Raw genomic sequence first — 16,450 nt, 5'->3', positions numbered from 1 at the left:
CACTGAACACTTAATATGCTGGGTGCTAAATAAGTCTAGCTTATCGGCATTATCTACATTTTTATTAATGAGGGGCAAAGGACAGAAATTTTAAGTGACTTACCCAAGGTCTTATAGCTGGGCTAGAATTCAAACCAGGTCTGGTCTCCCTTGGATTTTGAAGTTCTTGCTTTCCAAGGGAATCCGACATGCTGTAGTGTTCTGAGGAAGCTATGAGAACTGGCTTAAAAAAAGATATCGATATAATAAGACTTGGCATCGTCTAGAGGAAAGGAATTGAATGAGCACAGGCAGGAAGAAGTGAATAGAGGCTTTTGTGAGAGAGGCTTGGGTTGCAGAACTCTGCCTCTTCAGGCCAACAGTTGAGGTGAGAGGGGAAGGAAATGGAACACTGCCACTGTCAGGATGAGGTGCTATGAGGGAAGAGGACATGCACAGGGGCGAGTGAAATTGGCTTCTGCCAAGGCCAAGTAAAGAGGCTGTCCTGAGGGACATGGCTAGGCTGAAACCAGGATATGGATTTCATAATAACAGTTTGGTACAGAATAGGCAATGATTAGTTCAGAGACAAGTGAAATAAAAGTGGGACGAGTTTTTAATATTCATTTATTTAATTTTTAATTTAAATCCAAGTTAGTTCACATACAGTGTAAGAATAATATCTACAATTAACTAAAAAAGGTGTTAATATTACTCTTCCCTTTTCCAACCATATAGCTGTATGAGGCCATGTTTATTTATTTTTGAAAGATTGAGGGCACAAGTTGGGGAGGGACCCAGAGAGAGGGACACAGAGAATTCGAAGCAGACTCCACACTGACAAGCAGAGAGCCTGATGCGTGGCTCGAACTCACAAACCCTGAGATCATGATGTGAGCAGAAATCAGACTCTTAACCGACTGAGCCACCCAAGCGCCCCTAAAATGATCTTTATTATTAGCAGTAAAAAATGTTTTTGAAAAGCCTAGAAAGTTACAGAAAAGTGAACGATAGGAAGCAGCAAAGGAACTTCCTGAAAGGATAGAAGAAAGCACACCCACTGAAGCACACTTCCAAGGTGGCCCTAAACGATAACTCTGGTTGGATTCCAGGTAGGGACACGCTGAAGTTCTGTGGACAGAGTCGGATTGTGTTGACTAAATGGACACATCAGTTTTCCCTGGGAGAAAACCCTGTGTGCATCCTAACAGCCTTGTACAACGTTACCAAAACTTGCCTGAACACGGGAGCACTTCTGAGGTGCTTGTGAAAGTATAGCTCTTCAGCCTAGCCCTCAGAGCTTCGGGGTCAGCGTTGGGGTGGTGATTATGGGTGCTTTTGAGAAAGACTGCCTCAGGCAGAGGTAGGCTGTTAATCTTTAGTAGCTCCAGATGTTTTTCTGTCTCGTGCCTGCCCCAGGACTTAGAGAACAGAGGCTAAAAGGTCATTTACCCAGGTCTGGAGGCCAGAGTTGTGATTTAACGGGAGACTGAGTGCCAGGAGGAACCTTAGAGGTGAGTGTTATTAAGTGTCACAGAATCTGGGGCCAATTGACATTGAGCTCTGAAGAACAGGAGCTTGGCATTGGACACCCACCAAGGAAGGTAGGGTGTATTTATTAAACTTAACTCTTTAACTTTTTTTTAGAAAAGATGATGCTAGGAGTTTACAACTTTCACTTAGGTTTTAATAATAAATATTTGGTATTCTTTTGCGGTTTTATAATCCTTGCAGATTATAAACAAGCCAACTTGTGTTTTCATTTCCTTATTTTTATTCTTACTAAATTTTTAAATATTTATTTTGGAGAGAGAGAGAGAGAGAGAGAGTATGAGAGTGGGAGGGACAGAGAGAGAGGGGGACTCAGAATCTGAAGCTCCTGGCTCTGAACTGACAGCACAGGCACCCCTCATGCCTAATTTTTCAAGACAAGAGGTTAAAAAAATTTCTAAGTATTTCCTTAAACACTAAGCAAGGAGAAGTTTGGGGAGAAAGTTCGAGGTGGGTGGGTGTGGGGAAGGCATTAGAGATAGTGTATCTGCTAATTCTAAGGCAGCAGTTCTCAAAGGGTGATTTGTGGAACCCTGGGGGTCCCCAGACCATTTCAGTATATCTACAGGTTAAAATCATCTCTGTAATAATAATACTGGGGTGTTATTTGCCTTTGCACTCTGTTCGTACATTGGGTCAGAAGAGGCAGTGGGGGTGGCAGACTGCCGGCTCCTTCACCTGAATCAAGGTGGGAGGCAGCAAACCTGTGTTGGTAGTCATCCTATGCTTCACTGCCATGCATTCGGTTTCCAAAAAAAAAAGTTTTATTTATGAATGCCTTTGATAAAGCACTAAATATTATCTTATTTATTTATTTATTGAAGTTTGTTTATTTTGAGAGAGGGAGGGAGGGAGAGACAGACAGACAGACAGGGCATGAGAATATCCCAAACAGGCTCTGCGATCAGCACAGATCCCGACTCAGGGCTCGATCCCACGACTGTGAGATCATGACCTGAGCCAAAATCAAGAGTCAGACGCTCAACCAGCTGAGCCGCCCGAGCTCCCAATGTTATTTTATTAAGTCTTTACCCTTGACGGTGTCTTTTGGAATATTCTCTGTGATGAAATGGGGTGTACGAGGAAACACTTACGCTCCATGCTAACATACCGTGGTTGTCTCAGGAAAAAGCTGAACTAGTTGTTTTGCCCATGGAACATGATTTTTACTTGAAAGAACTGATACCGTTGGGGTGTTCAAACTTAATTATTTGGCAGAAATTTTCTCAAAAAAGCAATGAAGTGAGCTCATCACTTCAAGGAGAGAAATTGACAGTAATTTGTTACTAGTGATAAAATCTTGAGCTTTTAAAGATGAGAGTTTTGGGAAACTTGAATCTGTCCCTGTGAACTTGACGGTTTCCCAGTGTTTCAAGTATTGGGATCAGAGTTTTCTGAGGAGATTGTTGGTGATACTAAGGTATATATATTTTTTAATATTATGTGAAATACATCACATGTGGAAGATGTGTACATTTTCCAAATGACTAATACAGATGGTAAAAAAATCAAGCCTCTGTAAAAGATCCATTCAAGCTTTAAGTTAGATCAGTGAGTGTTTTTGTATGTTTATTTGTTTTTTTACCAGTGTGTTTTGCTGTAACAAAAGTTCATTGATAAGATTTCAAATTCCACATTGTAGGTAATGCTGAGAAGCTACTACATGTTGAATTTTGGTGTAATATCACAGAATAATCTCTACAATTAACTGAAAAAGGTGTTAATATCACTCTTCCCTTTTCCAACCACATAGCTGTATGAGGCCAAATTTTCTTCCTAAACTTCAATCAAAATATCTTATTTCAATAAATTGACTAGAGAAGCAGGTTTGAGATTTTTAGATGTCATCTATTAAGCAAGACATTAAAGAGATGTCCAAAAATGTAAGACATTGCCAATCTTTTCAAGACTTAAAGTTGTTTTTCCTAAAGACATGTTATTTATGTTAATATAATGCATCTATTATTTTATTATTTGTTAAAAAAATTTGTAATGCTTATTTATTTTTGAGAGAGAAAGAGAGCACGAGCCGGGGCGGGACAGAGAGAAAGAGAGACAGAGGATCCAAAGCGGGTTCTGTGCTGACAGCAGAGAGTTCAGTGCGGGCCTTGAACTCACAAATCATGAGATCATGACCTGAGCCGAAGTTGGACACTTAACCAACTGAGCCACCCAGACGCCCCTATTACTTTATTTTAAAATGGATTAATAAGTATTTAAATTTTTCTCAGTTTTAATTTTTAATATGATAACTGTTGATAGATTATAGCCCATACAAACAAAAGCTCTTTGAAGTCCCTAACAATTTATAAGAGTTTAGAGTTGTCCTGAAACCAAATAGTTTAAGACTGTTGACCTAAGGTATGACTAAGGGGAGTGCTTCCTTGAGGACTACCTTTTATGTTCATCTATTTGCTCTGGAATCATAAATAAAGGCATCCACGTTCTCCCAGTCCCCATTAGTAGACCCAGTTTCTATCATCCCACACACTGAAGTCTTTTCTGTGTCTGGAACAAGAAGCAATAATTGAAGTTCTTGACCAGGCCACGCCCTGACTCCCATGTTATGGGATTCAGGTGGGGAAAAAAACCAATTATGGAGTTCTGAATATTTTTCCAGTGAGAAGGCGCTTTTTGTTTTCACAGCCCTGGTAATTGCCCACTTAGTTATAAGGTGAGGTTTTAATGAAGCTATCAACTTGGTCTTTGGAATCAAGCAGTCTTATTTATTTTATGACTTTATGACTTTGGGCAACTCATTTTTATCTCTCTGAGTTACAATTTCCTATACACGAGGTAAAATTGGGCTAACAATAGGTTTAATGGTGTTAATACAGAGTATTTGTAATAGGTTTTAATTCTCATTCCCCTTGATCCTATTGGAAGTTCTCTTAGACTTGAGGGTTTGAGGCAGTAGTCAGCTTGACTACTCTATTTGTAAATCATAGCCTGAATGACTGCAGACTCCTGTCAGAGGAAGCTATTCAGCCCAACTGTTGGATATATTTGATTAAGTACATCTTTTAATAATAAATCCAACCCTCCTTTTTACACACACATATGCACAGAGATTGTACAACAAAGCAAGGTGATTTGGCATATGATCAATCATACCTTTTAGATTATCAGCTAATTTCTACTTGGCTCTTCAGAAAGATGATAAACACTTTGATATCATGCTAGCAAGAATGAATAGCCTTCAGTGAGAGGGTAGGTCCTTAGGGACTAGCTCTGTTCTTTTGAAGATATGTGTGCCATACTTTTAGATATGAGCACATAAATAAAGTCTAAATCATACCAGACTTTGTACAGAATTGTCCTTCTATACTAAATCATTCTCCATGTGCTAATTTTAAAATGTAGGCTTCATCTTCCCTATTTTTTTTTTTTTTGTGGAAGTTCTTTTTCTACTGAAAACAGAACACTGAAAAGACAAGGCACATCGTTGCTTTCTGTGGTTTTATTCTTTTATTCCCTGTTACATAGAAATATCTTCTGATCTGTGGTACTAAGGTTCCTGGAAGGTTTGAGAGTGGTTTTTGCATGAGGTTAGGGAATCCATATGCCCAAGTACATTTTCTCAAAGGATGCTCAAAGTATAAATGCTTTGAGGTGGTGTTTGGGGAGAAAATGACATTTAAAGGGAGCCTTAACATTTGATAACAGTCTCATATCATAATGTGTATACATCACAAAATTATTGTTGGTGTGTCCCAGCAGTCATGCCTGGATTTTCTGTGAGTTGGCTCTTTCCCCACCTGTGGACCAAGCCCTAGACTATTCCTTACTCTCTTCTGTCACCATCCTGGACTATGCTCTGTCTTGCTTTCATTTCTCAATGATTCAATTCTTAATGGTGGGTTTAGGATATATATGCTTGTCTTTCTCTCTCTCCATTTTTGGCATTATCATCTTTCCTTAAAGACCACCTCCTCATGTCAGTTTTAACTTATAATCAAGAGCCCATGACTTTCAGATGTGAAATTCATGAAATTTAGAAACCGGAAAGAGAAAATGGTACAAAGGTAAGACCCTGCTGAGGGGCTACTTACCTACATTTCTGGGAGTACGTGTAAGCTTGCAAAGTTCCAGTTTTGCACAGAATGCATTGTTTGTGTCCGTGTTCATGCACATAGATATACACAGTAGTGATTGAGGCCCCAATTCCATTCACTCCTGTTCTCCTAGTACTGAATGTCCTACGTTGTCTTCCAAACTATCTGGATGTTTGATTTACCACTAACAAATCTTGTGTTCAGTTGATGGTGCAAACCTCCTCAAATGGATCAAAATACTCTTTTGATAAAGCCCTGTACCCACTGAATGTTGGAAGTGCAGACATCATTTCATAGATGAGTACCATTATGGTTTAACGACTTGCTTGTTGGAGATAAACCTAGAACAGAATCCAGGTCACTTACACCTTCCAGCACTGTTTTTCCTGTAAAACACATGAGTTTATTTGTATATAATAGAATTATTTACCATGCCTATAAATGATTCCAGTTGTTTGAATAGAGTGGAATTATTTCAGAATGAGTTGCTAAAAAATCTTGCTCTGAAAAATCTAGAGATGTACTGTAAATATGTCCCTGTATGTATAGTGAATTAGCAAATAAAGAGTTCTTTCAATTCAGTAGAGGAAATAGGCAGATAACAGTATACCATCATCCCTTTCATTTGTATATTAATTTAATGTTCTTAGTTTTATGGGTGGGTAAATCTTATTTAGGAGGTCATCATGCTTAAAGTAGGCAGAAGTGTATTCTGTGCAGGAGTGAAAGTAGGTTAGAATTCTGTTTTTAATCAGTATCATACTTACGGCCTAATCAAGCTCTTTTTAAGCATGACTGTACTTTTACAGGGGCTTATTCATGGGATCCAGCTCAAATAAGTGTTGGTTTTCTGATCTGTCTCCTGTGATTTTGGAGAGTATCTGAGAATATCAGAGATGCCTAAATACTCTGAGATCATCTAAAGGTATCTGAGAGTATCTGAAATACGTAATAAATCTGATCATTAATCAGGAGGTTTTTACTGAGCATTTTGATATATTTTAGCTAGATGCAGTACCTAAGGCAAGCAACATGAGGGTTTTTTTTGAAAATAAAGTGTTTTGCATGTAGTTAGAACTGTATAAAAGTAGGTGTTATGTGTTGATTTTGGCTTTTATTATTATAATAAGCATTAGTTATTTTTTTCTTTCTAAAGAAAGAAAAAGAATTGATAAAAGGAAAATTTGCCCCCTTTTGATGAATTAATTCAGCAAAACTTTTATTTATGTATTGTAACCATATGTATTCAGCTAGAACTTTTTCTTCTCTTCCTCTTACGACTAAACAGCTTTGGGCAGAAGCATGCAACCTTTTTGCTATTAAGTTTCTCTGAAGTAAGGCCAGAAAGCTTTAAAAATATTTTGACCAAGATGGTTTAAGAGTCTGGTTATGTCTCAGTTTGTTCTGATGGACTTGATTGAATAACATCTTGGATTGTCAAAGAAATGATGTAATGAGTATTTTCTCATTCTACAGGACATTCTTAGGCTAACATATGTATCTCCCTCCTAGTAAAATACAGAGAACCCCCAATTTAAGAGTTTTCCTGCTTGGAAACTGATCTCCTTGTCTTGGGTTTGTACTCTGGGGTATGTTAGATTCTCGTTTTCTTTCTTTTGAGGAAGTTTAGACTTGAGATCTCATACTTTCTTTGAGATTTTCAATTGTAAAAATTAATTTCATAAAAATTTGAAATAATTTCAAATTACAGACAAGTTGCAAGTACAACTATTTTTTTGTATCCTGAAGAATTTGAAAGTAAGTTGCCAACATGGTACTTCATCATCCTCAAATACTAAGACGTTCTCCTACATTGACCACAATATGTATGTTGAAATCAGAAAATTAACATTGACCTATGGGTTACCACCTAATCCTCATAGGATAGGCCTGTGAAAACTAGTCAACTGGCAATACAAACAAACAAACAAACAAACAAAACCAAATTAGAGTACTGCAGTATGTAGAATAGGTCATGATAATTCATAGTTGAGAGAAGATCTAAGTATATGTCAGAAAAATATGTATACTTACAATAAATTGAATGACATATTAAGAGGCAGGTGAAGATGATTGTGGTAATGGGTCCATTATGCATGTATTTGCTTAGGAACTCCAGAGTATGGCTGCATTCACTTTGATGCTGAATATGTGAACTCTTTTGAAGACTGATCATTTGACCACTGGATGGTGCCAGCCTGTGACTTTGCAGTTGGCCCTGGTACCTTTTCGCAGACTTAGCCATCTTGGTCTTAATGGTCTGCTTCTTGATGTAGCTTCTGGGAGTTCAGTGGTATTTCAGTACAGCAGAGGGACTCTTCAATATAATGGAGCTTGCAGCTGTCCACTATACTTTAAGGATGGTCTTGCCTGAGTGAATGTCTTGCCTTATCTGTTGCTGAAGAGTAAGAAAACTCACTGTGACCAAATAGACCCACCTTTTGCTTTCACTTTATTCCTGAGAAAATAGTCCAGAATGAAGTTCTTCATATAATTTTTGTCTGATTTAAATTTTTTTTAATGTTTATTTATTTTTGACAGAGAGAGAGAGAGAGAGACAGAGCATGAGCAGGGGAGGGGCAGAGAGAGAGGGAGACACAGAATCTGAAGCAGGCTCCAGGCTCTGAGCTGTCAGCACAGAGCCCCACGCGGAGCTCGAACTCACAGACTGCGAGATCATGACCTGAACAGGTCAGACGCCCAACCGACTGAGCCACCCAGGCACCCCAATTTTTCTCTGATTTATATTAGCAAATGCCATTGTCAAAGTGAATCATGGTTGTGAAATAGATACACTAAAGAACGCTTTGTCTGCGGTGCTTGGGGGGCTCAGTCTGTTAAGTGTCCCGACTCGATTTCGACCCAGGTCATGATCTCAGTTTCATGAGTTTGAGCCTTACATCCGGCTCTGTGCTGACAGTGTAGAGCCTGCTTGGGATTCTCTCTCTCCCTCTCACTCTGCCCCTCCCCTGCTCGCACTATCTCTGTCTCTCTCAAATAAATAAACTTAAAAAAAACAACAACACTTTTTCATAGAAAAGGTAAAAAACCTGATGAATTAATACTAGTTCTCTGAAAGAATCATTATAGGAAATCTTAGTTTTAAACTTTTTAATGTACATGTTTAGGTAAATGTTGGTTAATTTTAAAGTTTTTTACTTAAAAAAATTTTTTTAACTTTATTTTTGAGAGAAAGAGACAGAGTGTGAGTGGGGGAGGAGCAGAGAGAGGGAGACACAGAACTGGAAGCAGGCTCCAGGCTCTGAGCTGTGAGCACAGAGCCCAACGTGGGTCTCGAACTCAACGAGCAGTGAGATCATGACCTGAGGTGAGGTGGGACGCTTAACTGACTGAGCCACCCAAGCGCCCCTAATTTTAAAGTTTTTTAAACATTTGAAGAAATTCAAGAAAAAATTTACATATTTCATCACCTTATCAAAGTGACTCATGTTCTTTGTTGTTTATATGTCCATTTGTATGACTTTTACAGTGAGAATCTCATTTGTATTAAAACATTATTACACATATAGATTCTGATTATGATACATTTTCTTAAGGCTCTTGCAGACCAGTTTGAAGATAAGACTACATCTGTATTGGAACGTCTGAAGATTTTCTATTGCTGTCAAGTACCCCCTCATTGGGCCATTCAGGTATTTTTGTTGCTATTTGTCATTGGGTATGGAAAATACTTTGCATTTGAAAGATAAATGCATTAGCAAAGAATGATTTTCAGTTTATGTTTGAGTTTGCAAATATTTCAGTGAAAAGAATAAAAGTATCTAGCTGGGGATTGCCGATTACTTCACATTGCTCTTTTGGTTAAAGTGATATTAAACTTAAAATTTTTTTTTTAACGTTTTATTTATTTTTGAGACAGGGAGAGACAGAGCATCAACAGGGGAGGGTCAGAGAGAGGGAGACACAGAATCTGAAACAGGCTCCAGGCTCTGAGCTGTCAGCACAGAGCCTGACGCGGGGCTTGAACTCACGGACCACAAGATCATGACCTGAGCCGAAGTTGGCCCCTTAACCAACTGAGCCACCCAGGCGCCCCTTAAACTTTTAAAACATTTTTAAAAGAATTTAGAACTAGATTAAATAGAATTCTTGAAATTAAGTAGTGGAAGAACCACAGAAGCTTTCATTTTCAAAGTAACTTTTTATATTTAAAAGCCTTTTTGAGGGTGCCTGGGTGCTCAGTTGGTTAAGTGTCTGACTTCGGCTCAGGTCATGATCTCGTGGTTTGTGAGTTCGAGCCCTGTGTTGAACTGTCTGCCGTCAGCACAGAGCCCACTTCAGATCCTCTTTCCCCCTCTCCCTGCTCACATGCACTCTCTGTCTCTCTCAAAAATAAGTAAACATTAAAAATTATAATAAAATAAAAGCCCTTTAGGACCTTTTACCAGATAATGAACCTTTTAACCAAGTTGTTTACCAAAGCAACTTAAAGCATTTGTTTCTTGCTCTATATTGTGAGATACCCTTGACTACTTTCCTTGTTTCCTTGATATGAAAATACCTAGCATAGCTCCTAAAGCTCCAGATTGGGATTGATTCAGGACTCTGCCTCATGGTTCTCCTGGCTATGGTGTGGTTCCCCTATTTTGTAAAATTTTTATCACTGAAGGCAACCTAGGTACCTGGTCCAGTTTCTTAATATTACAAAGACGCCCAAACTGAGGCCCCGTCCAGTTGACTATTATTTTCCAATGTGGATCACACAGCTGTTCAGAAAGTAGATCTCTCATTTCCCAGTTTTAGTCTGGTTTCCCTCCTTTGCTTATTGGAAAGGTGTAATTAAAGCCAGCTTTTACTGCATACTTAGTATGATATCAGCATGCATTTTGTTCTATATTTTGCACACATTATAATATTTTATTGGAACAATTTTGTGAAATATTCTTATTTTATAGATGAGGAAGCTATGGCACTGAGAAGTTAAGTAGAGTCAAATGGGGCCAAGGCAAAATTTCTAGATGATTTAGTAAGTATTGTCATTTTAGCTAGCTTCCTGTCCTCTCTGTCATGGATTATGCACATAGGTGGTGATTTAGAATTATAAATGCCAACCCACCATTCAATGACTCTGAATCCCCATTAGATTTTTTGGAGTATGTCATTTTTTTTTTTTTTTTTTTTTGAGAGAGGCTGCAAGTGAGCGAGGGGTAGAGAGAGTGAGAGCAAGAGCGAGAGTGAGAGAGAGAGAGAGAGAGAGAGGAGGAGAGGGGGAGAGAGGGGGAGAGAGGGGGAGAGAGGGGGAGAGAGGGGGAGAGAGAAGCAGGGCTCACCCAGGGCTTGTGTTTTTACCCGAAGTGGAGCTTGTGTTCACTCGAAGTGGGTTTCAAGTTCTCCTGATGTGGGTCTCGAACTCACGAACTGTGAGATCATGACACGAGCCAAAGTCAGATACTTAATGACTGAGCCAGCAGGTGCCTGAGTATGTCATACAAGCACAGGGTAAACTAGAGAATTTATTACACATTGGAATTCACTTTGTCTATTGAAGGCGTCTCAATATAATGGGAAAATAAAGAGCTTTGTTATATTATCCTAAAAGGAATACCTTCTTTAGCAAGAAGGTGTTAACAGCTGGAACTTTTTGGCATGTTTTTGACCCTGATCTGTGAAATTTGTTAAGTGCTTTGTACTGTGTGGTTTGTGGTGGATAAATATTTCAGATTCTGAGCCATTATTATGACAAAACATGTATGTTGAGGATATAGCTTTCAATCTGTTTCCTAACAGAAGCATTAGGAAAATTAAATACTGTTCAAATAGAATTTAGATGAAATGTTTATTTTATCTGCTTAGGAAGCTGTGGATTTTAGGATCTTTACTTTATCTTTAGATAAACATCCTCTTTCATTAACAGATTAAATAATTTTTTTCTTTCTATAATTATAGGGAGTAAAGATCAAAAAATAATAGCATAGTTTATTGTAAAAAGAAACTGTCTTTATTCTGTCACTAGCTAGCCATAACAATTTAGATGCCATAACTTTCCTCATCCATTATAATGAGAAGATTAAACTGCTTACTGCATGAGCACAAAGATTTATTCCAGCACCCACATATTATGTTCAACTTTATAAAATGTCCAAATATATTAAATAGCCAAATTCTCCAAAATTCATGGCATAAGGAAGAATTAGAACATTCCCTTTATTTATTTTGTTAATATATTAGCTTATAAGTTTCAGGTATATTTCATTTTACTTTCTAATTTTGTCAACCCAGATTTTCCATATCCTTTGGCTTCTTAACTCTTAAATATGTATTGAATTTTGAAAGAATACTAAAGTTGTATTGAAGAGAAAAGAACACAGTTCTCACTAATATGAAACCATATAGTATTCAAGAACCTCACCTACTTTTTTTTTTTTTTTTTTTTTTTTTTTTTAAGTAAGCTCTATGCCCAACGTGGGGCTTGAACTAACGACCCTGAAATCAAGAGTTGCATGCTCTACTGACTGAGCCAGCCAGGCACTTTTTAAACCTTTCTAATATTTTTCCTGCTCTTGGAGGATGAACTATTTATAAACCACAATATGTTTATCTTTTGATATGTTTAACCTTCACTGACCTTGCCACAACTTGCCCCCTTTTCATCTGCCAAGGGCTGGGAAATAAAGTAAGTTTTTTAGAATGTGCTTAAAATAAATCTAAGTAGACCTGAATGAAAAAGACCCAGAGATGCTTTCATGAATGAAGTACACAAATGCTAGTGCATAGATTTATGTCATTTATATCGACTGCTTAGTTTTTATTATTTGTTTGAGTTCAATTTCATTTTTTTCCAGTTTGAGATATAATTGACATAAAATGTTGCATTAGTTTTAGGTATACAACATAATGATATGTCTATATATTGTGAAATGGTCACCACACTGAGTTTAGTTAACATCCATCCCCTCACATAGTTACACATTTTTTTCTTGTGATGAGAACTTTTTAAGAGCTCTTTTCTTAGCAGCTTTCAAACATACACTACAGTGTTGTTAACTGTAGCAGTATGCTGTACATTACCTCCTCAGAACTAACTTCTAACTGGAAGTTTGTATTTTTTGACCACCTGCATCCATTTCCCCCACCCTCACCCACCACTTCTGACAGCCACCAGTCTGTTCTGTTTCTGTGAATTTTTTTTTTTTTTTTTTTTTTTTTTTTTAGATTCTTCTTATAAATGAGATCATGTTGGGCGCCTGGGTTGCTTAGTTGGTTAGGTGACCGACTTCGGCTCAGGTCACCATCTCACAGTTTGTGAGTTCGAGCCCTGCATCGGACTCTGTGCTGTTAGCTCAGAGCCTGGAGCCTGCTTCGGATTCTGTGTCTCCCCCTCTCTGTACCCTTCCCTTGCTCATGCTCTGTGTCTTTCAATAATAAATAAACGTTAAAAAAAATTAAAAAGAAAATGAGATCATGCTCTATTTTTCTCTGACTTATTTTACTTAGCATAATGCCCACCAGGTCCATCCATGGTGTCACAGATGCAAGATAGCATTCTTTTTTATGGCTGAATAATATTCCTCTGTGTGTGTGTGTGTGTGTGTGTGTGTGTGTGTGTGTGTGTATGTGTGTGTGTACACGTACATGTACACTACAATTTCTTTTACCCATTCATCCCTTGATGAACACTTGGGCTGCTTCTATGTCTCAGTTATTGTAAATAATGCTATAATGAACATGGGGGTGGAGATATTCTTTCAAGTTAATATTTTCAAGTTAATATTTTCAAGTTAATATTTTCATTCTGGGCATAAATGCCCAGAAATAGAATTGCTGGATCATAGGGTAGTTCTATTTTTAATTTTTTGAGGCACCACCATACTGTTTTCCATGGTGGCTGCACCAGTTTACATTCCCACCAACAGTACATGAGGGTTCCCTTTTCTCCACATCCCTGCCAACACTTATCTTTTTGACACCAGCCATTCTGAACTAGAGTTTTTAAACCTTGATTTCTTGGATCTCAGCTTTACAAATCAGATTGTAACAAAATCTCTAGGCGAGAAGGAAATACTGATTTTGCTTTCTAAATTATTCTGAGTTCTTGGGAAAAATTGATATATTGAGTATTTTGAAAGTTTCTGTACTGTTTTTTAATTTCTTACCCCCTTGCTACAGTAGAGGCAAGTATTAAATCATTGTAAATTTCTAATTAGTAGAGGTCAAATTGTAGAAATGGTGCGTTTATTACAGTAAGTAGACCCTTAAAATGGCAGATTGGATACACGTGCAAGTCAAATGGGAGTTTCTTTACATAAAGAAATATTCATTATTTTAACTTGATTCTTACAGCGCCAACTTGCAAGTTTTCTCTTTGAGTTGGGATGCACAAGTTCAGCCCTTCAGATATTTGAGAAGCTAGAGATGTGGGAAGATGTTGTCATTTGTTATGAGAGAGCTGGGCAGCACGGAAAGGTATGTCAAAGGAACATGGCGTACACTCGCGAGAGCCTTCCGTTTGGGGGCTTCTTTCTTGCTTTGCTTTGTTTCTCTAAGCCCACTTTTGCTAGTACTTGAGTTACATTCTTTTTTTTTTTTTTTCTTTTTCTCACTTTTCCCCCAGAAATCTTTTTAATGTTTCCTCTCGTTTTTGTTGGGGCACATAATTTTATGTGTATGCATGTGTGTGTATATGTGAAAGAGAAGAGCAGGCCAAAATTGATACGATGTGTGTTTAAGAATGAATAATGAAAGCGTTAAAGACTCTGCAGTTTGGTCTCTTTCCTTTACTAACTCTCCTCCTGAGGACAATTTCAAAGTGAAATATTAGGAATTATTTAAGCATCACTGGGCTGCCTGGTGATCAGAGTTTGTGGGGCTGAAGGAAAGTACCTGGGAGGGAGAGCAGCTGGCTTGGCCTATAGAAGATCCGAAGGGTGTGGCCTCCCGCCCTCCTTGGGGCAGAAGAATTATTAAGTGTGTCACGCACATTTAATACCACCCTTAAATTGGCCAAAGAGGGAAAATGTTGCAGTGTTCATATCTGTTATTTATTGTTTTTTCCCCTCATAAATGAACAGAATTTTTAAAAGAACAAGGAGCTCTGCGTTGGGAGTATCTGTTGAAACTGACACATTGAAGTCATATGTTAATTTTGGATTAAACTTTTAAATGACTACATTTCTATCATAAGTACAGTCCACAACAGAGTACAACCCACCCATCGGTTCATTTATTTCTACAGCCAACCTTTTGCCATCACCCTGAAAAAAAGAAGTAATGGCACAAGTACATGTGTGTCTGTTTCCTAAATACCTTCCTAAGCATGTCTTATTTTAGACTAGTAGTAAAAGTTACACTCCCTTCACTAATCACCAATGGCAGTGAAGGTAGGTCTGAGTTGTACTGGCGTAAGGAGAAACCAGCCTGGAAATAAAATTTTATTGTAGAAGATTATAGAATTTTAATATTTTCATCCCAGGAAAGAACTCCATAATCATCCGTTCCAATTCCCTCCTTTTTGAAATAGAAAGGAGTCTCTAGTGATTTGCCTCAGGTCACAAAGCTGGTTATTGATTGTTAGCTTGAGAGCCCCCCTGGCTTGGTGGTTAGAAGCAGAGCCTTTAGGCCCAGGCTGTGCGAATTAAGTGCTAGTCTTGCCGCGTGCTCTCTTTGTGCTATTGGGCGAGTTACCCATGCCCGCCCCCCTCCCCATGCCTCAGTTTCCTCACCTAGTGGGACTTAATCAACCTACTCTACAGGTTTTCATGATGTAACCTACGTAAAGACATAGAATGAATGGTCCTTTCCTTACAGTGATATGTGAGTGTTGGCTGCTATTACTGCTCTGTTCTAAGACACTTTTTTTTTTTCTCACATTTTAACATCTCTGACTGTATCTGACACTTGATGGCATCTTCCAGTTGCTGGCTGTCAAGTGGCCATCTGGTCAGCTTGTCTGTGCTTGTCCAGACTTGGTCACAGCTATATTTAGTGTCATCATTTCAATGTGTCATCGTTTCAGTAGTGTTATGTACCTGTTGTCATTGCTAAATAGGGTGGATTTAATCGCCATTTAGAATATCTTCGAAAAGATTTTGTTATGATTTGCCCTTGAAACAAAAAAGTTATTGAACACACAGAAAAGGACAGAAGCAAAGTAGAGAGATGTTAAGTTTGGTGGTTGTGAAGTAAACATTTGCCTTTAGAGAAATCACCACAGTTTCATTTACTTTTCTTTAAAAATAACAACTAAGTGCTTTATGGCAGCCAGGAAAGGATGACACCCCTAAGTAAATGAAACTATGTTTTGTATGGAGATGTGTGAAAAAAGTTGTCATTTAAAATGTCAGGCAATGTATGGAAGGCAGGAAGAATTGCCAAATTTTTCTGAGTGATTTATTTTACAAAAGTATCAGAACAATGAGAGGCTGATGTGATTCCTTCAAGGCATTATGTCATCATGTGATTGAAAGCATTTTTTTATTAGTTAAGAGTTAGTCTTATGATTGGTAGCATCCCAGATTTAATGAAATACAGTATGTTTCTTCGAGGGTTTAAATATCTATGGGCTGCCACTTAAAGCAGTGCTCAGGTGTTTAACAAAGGAGTCGATGGATGGATGAGTATCCGCCTCCCAGTCTGATGCACTTCCCATTGTGTTCTTCACTGTGGTAGTCTCTTCCGTTGGCCAGTAAAGAAATAAACAAACTAGGGGCGCCTGGGTGGCTCAGTTGGTTAAGTGTCCGACTTCAGCTCAGGCCATGATATCATAGTTCGTGGGTTCAAGCCCCGCATCAGGCTCTGTGCTGACAGCTCAGAGCCTGGAGCCTGCTTCAGATTCGGTGTCTCCCTCTGTCTCTGACCCTCCCCGATCTCTCTCTCTCTCTCTCTCTCAGAAATAAACATTAAAAAAA

The 16,450-nt window shown here is 38.3% G+C and overlaps 1 protein-coding gene across 1 annotated transcript in view; it reads left to right on the top strand.

Annotated features, from left to right (window-relative positions):
* TTC27 (tetratricopeptide repeat domain 27) overlaps positions 1-16,450 on the top strand; it is a 185,463-nt gene that overhangs the window by 89,267 nt on the left and 79,746 nt on the right. Inside the window, exons 11-12 of the mRNA XM_015064214.3 lie at positions 9,143-9,238; positions 13,887-14,009. Of these exons, the coding sequence (XP_014919700.1) occupies positions 9,143-9,238; positions 13,887-14,009 (219 nt within the window). The remainder of the gene's footprint in view (positions 1-9,142; positions 9,239-13,886; positions 14,010-16,450) is intronic.

The sequence above is a fragment of the Acinonyx jubatus genome, chromosome A3, assembly GCF_027475565.1.
Source record: "Acinonyx jubatus isolate Ajub_Pintada_27869175 chromosome A3, VMU_Ajub_asm_v1.0, whole genome shotgun sequence".
Taxonomy (NCBI): Eukaryota; Metazoa; Chordata; class Mammalia; order Carnivora; family Felidae; genus Acinonyx; species Acinonyx jubatus.
This window is presented reverse-complemented; position numbering and strand designations above follow the sequence as displayed.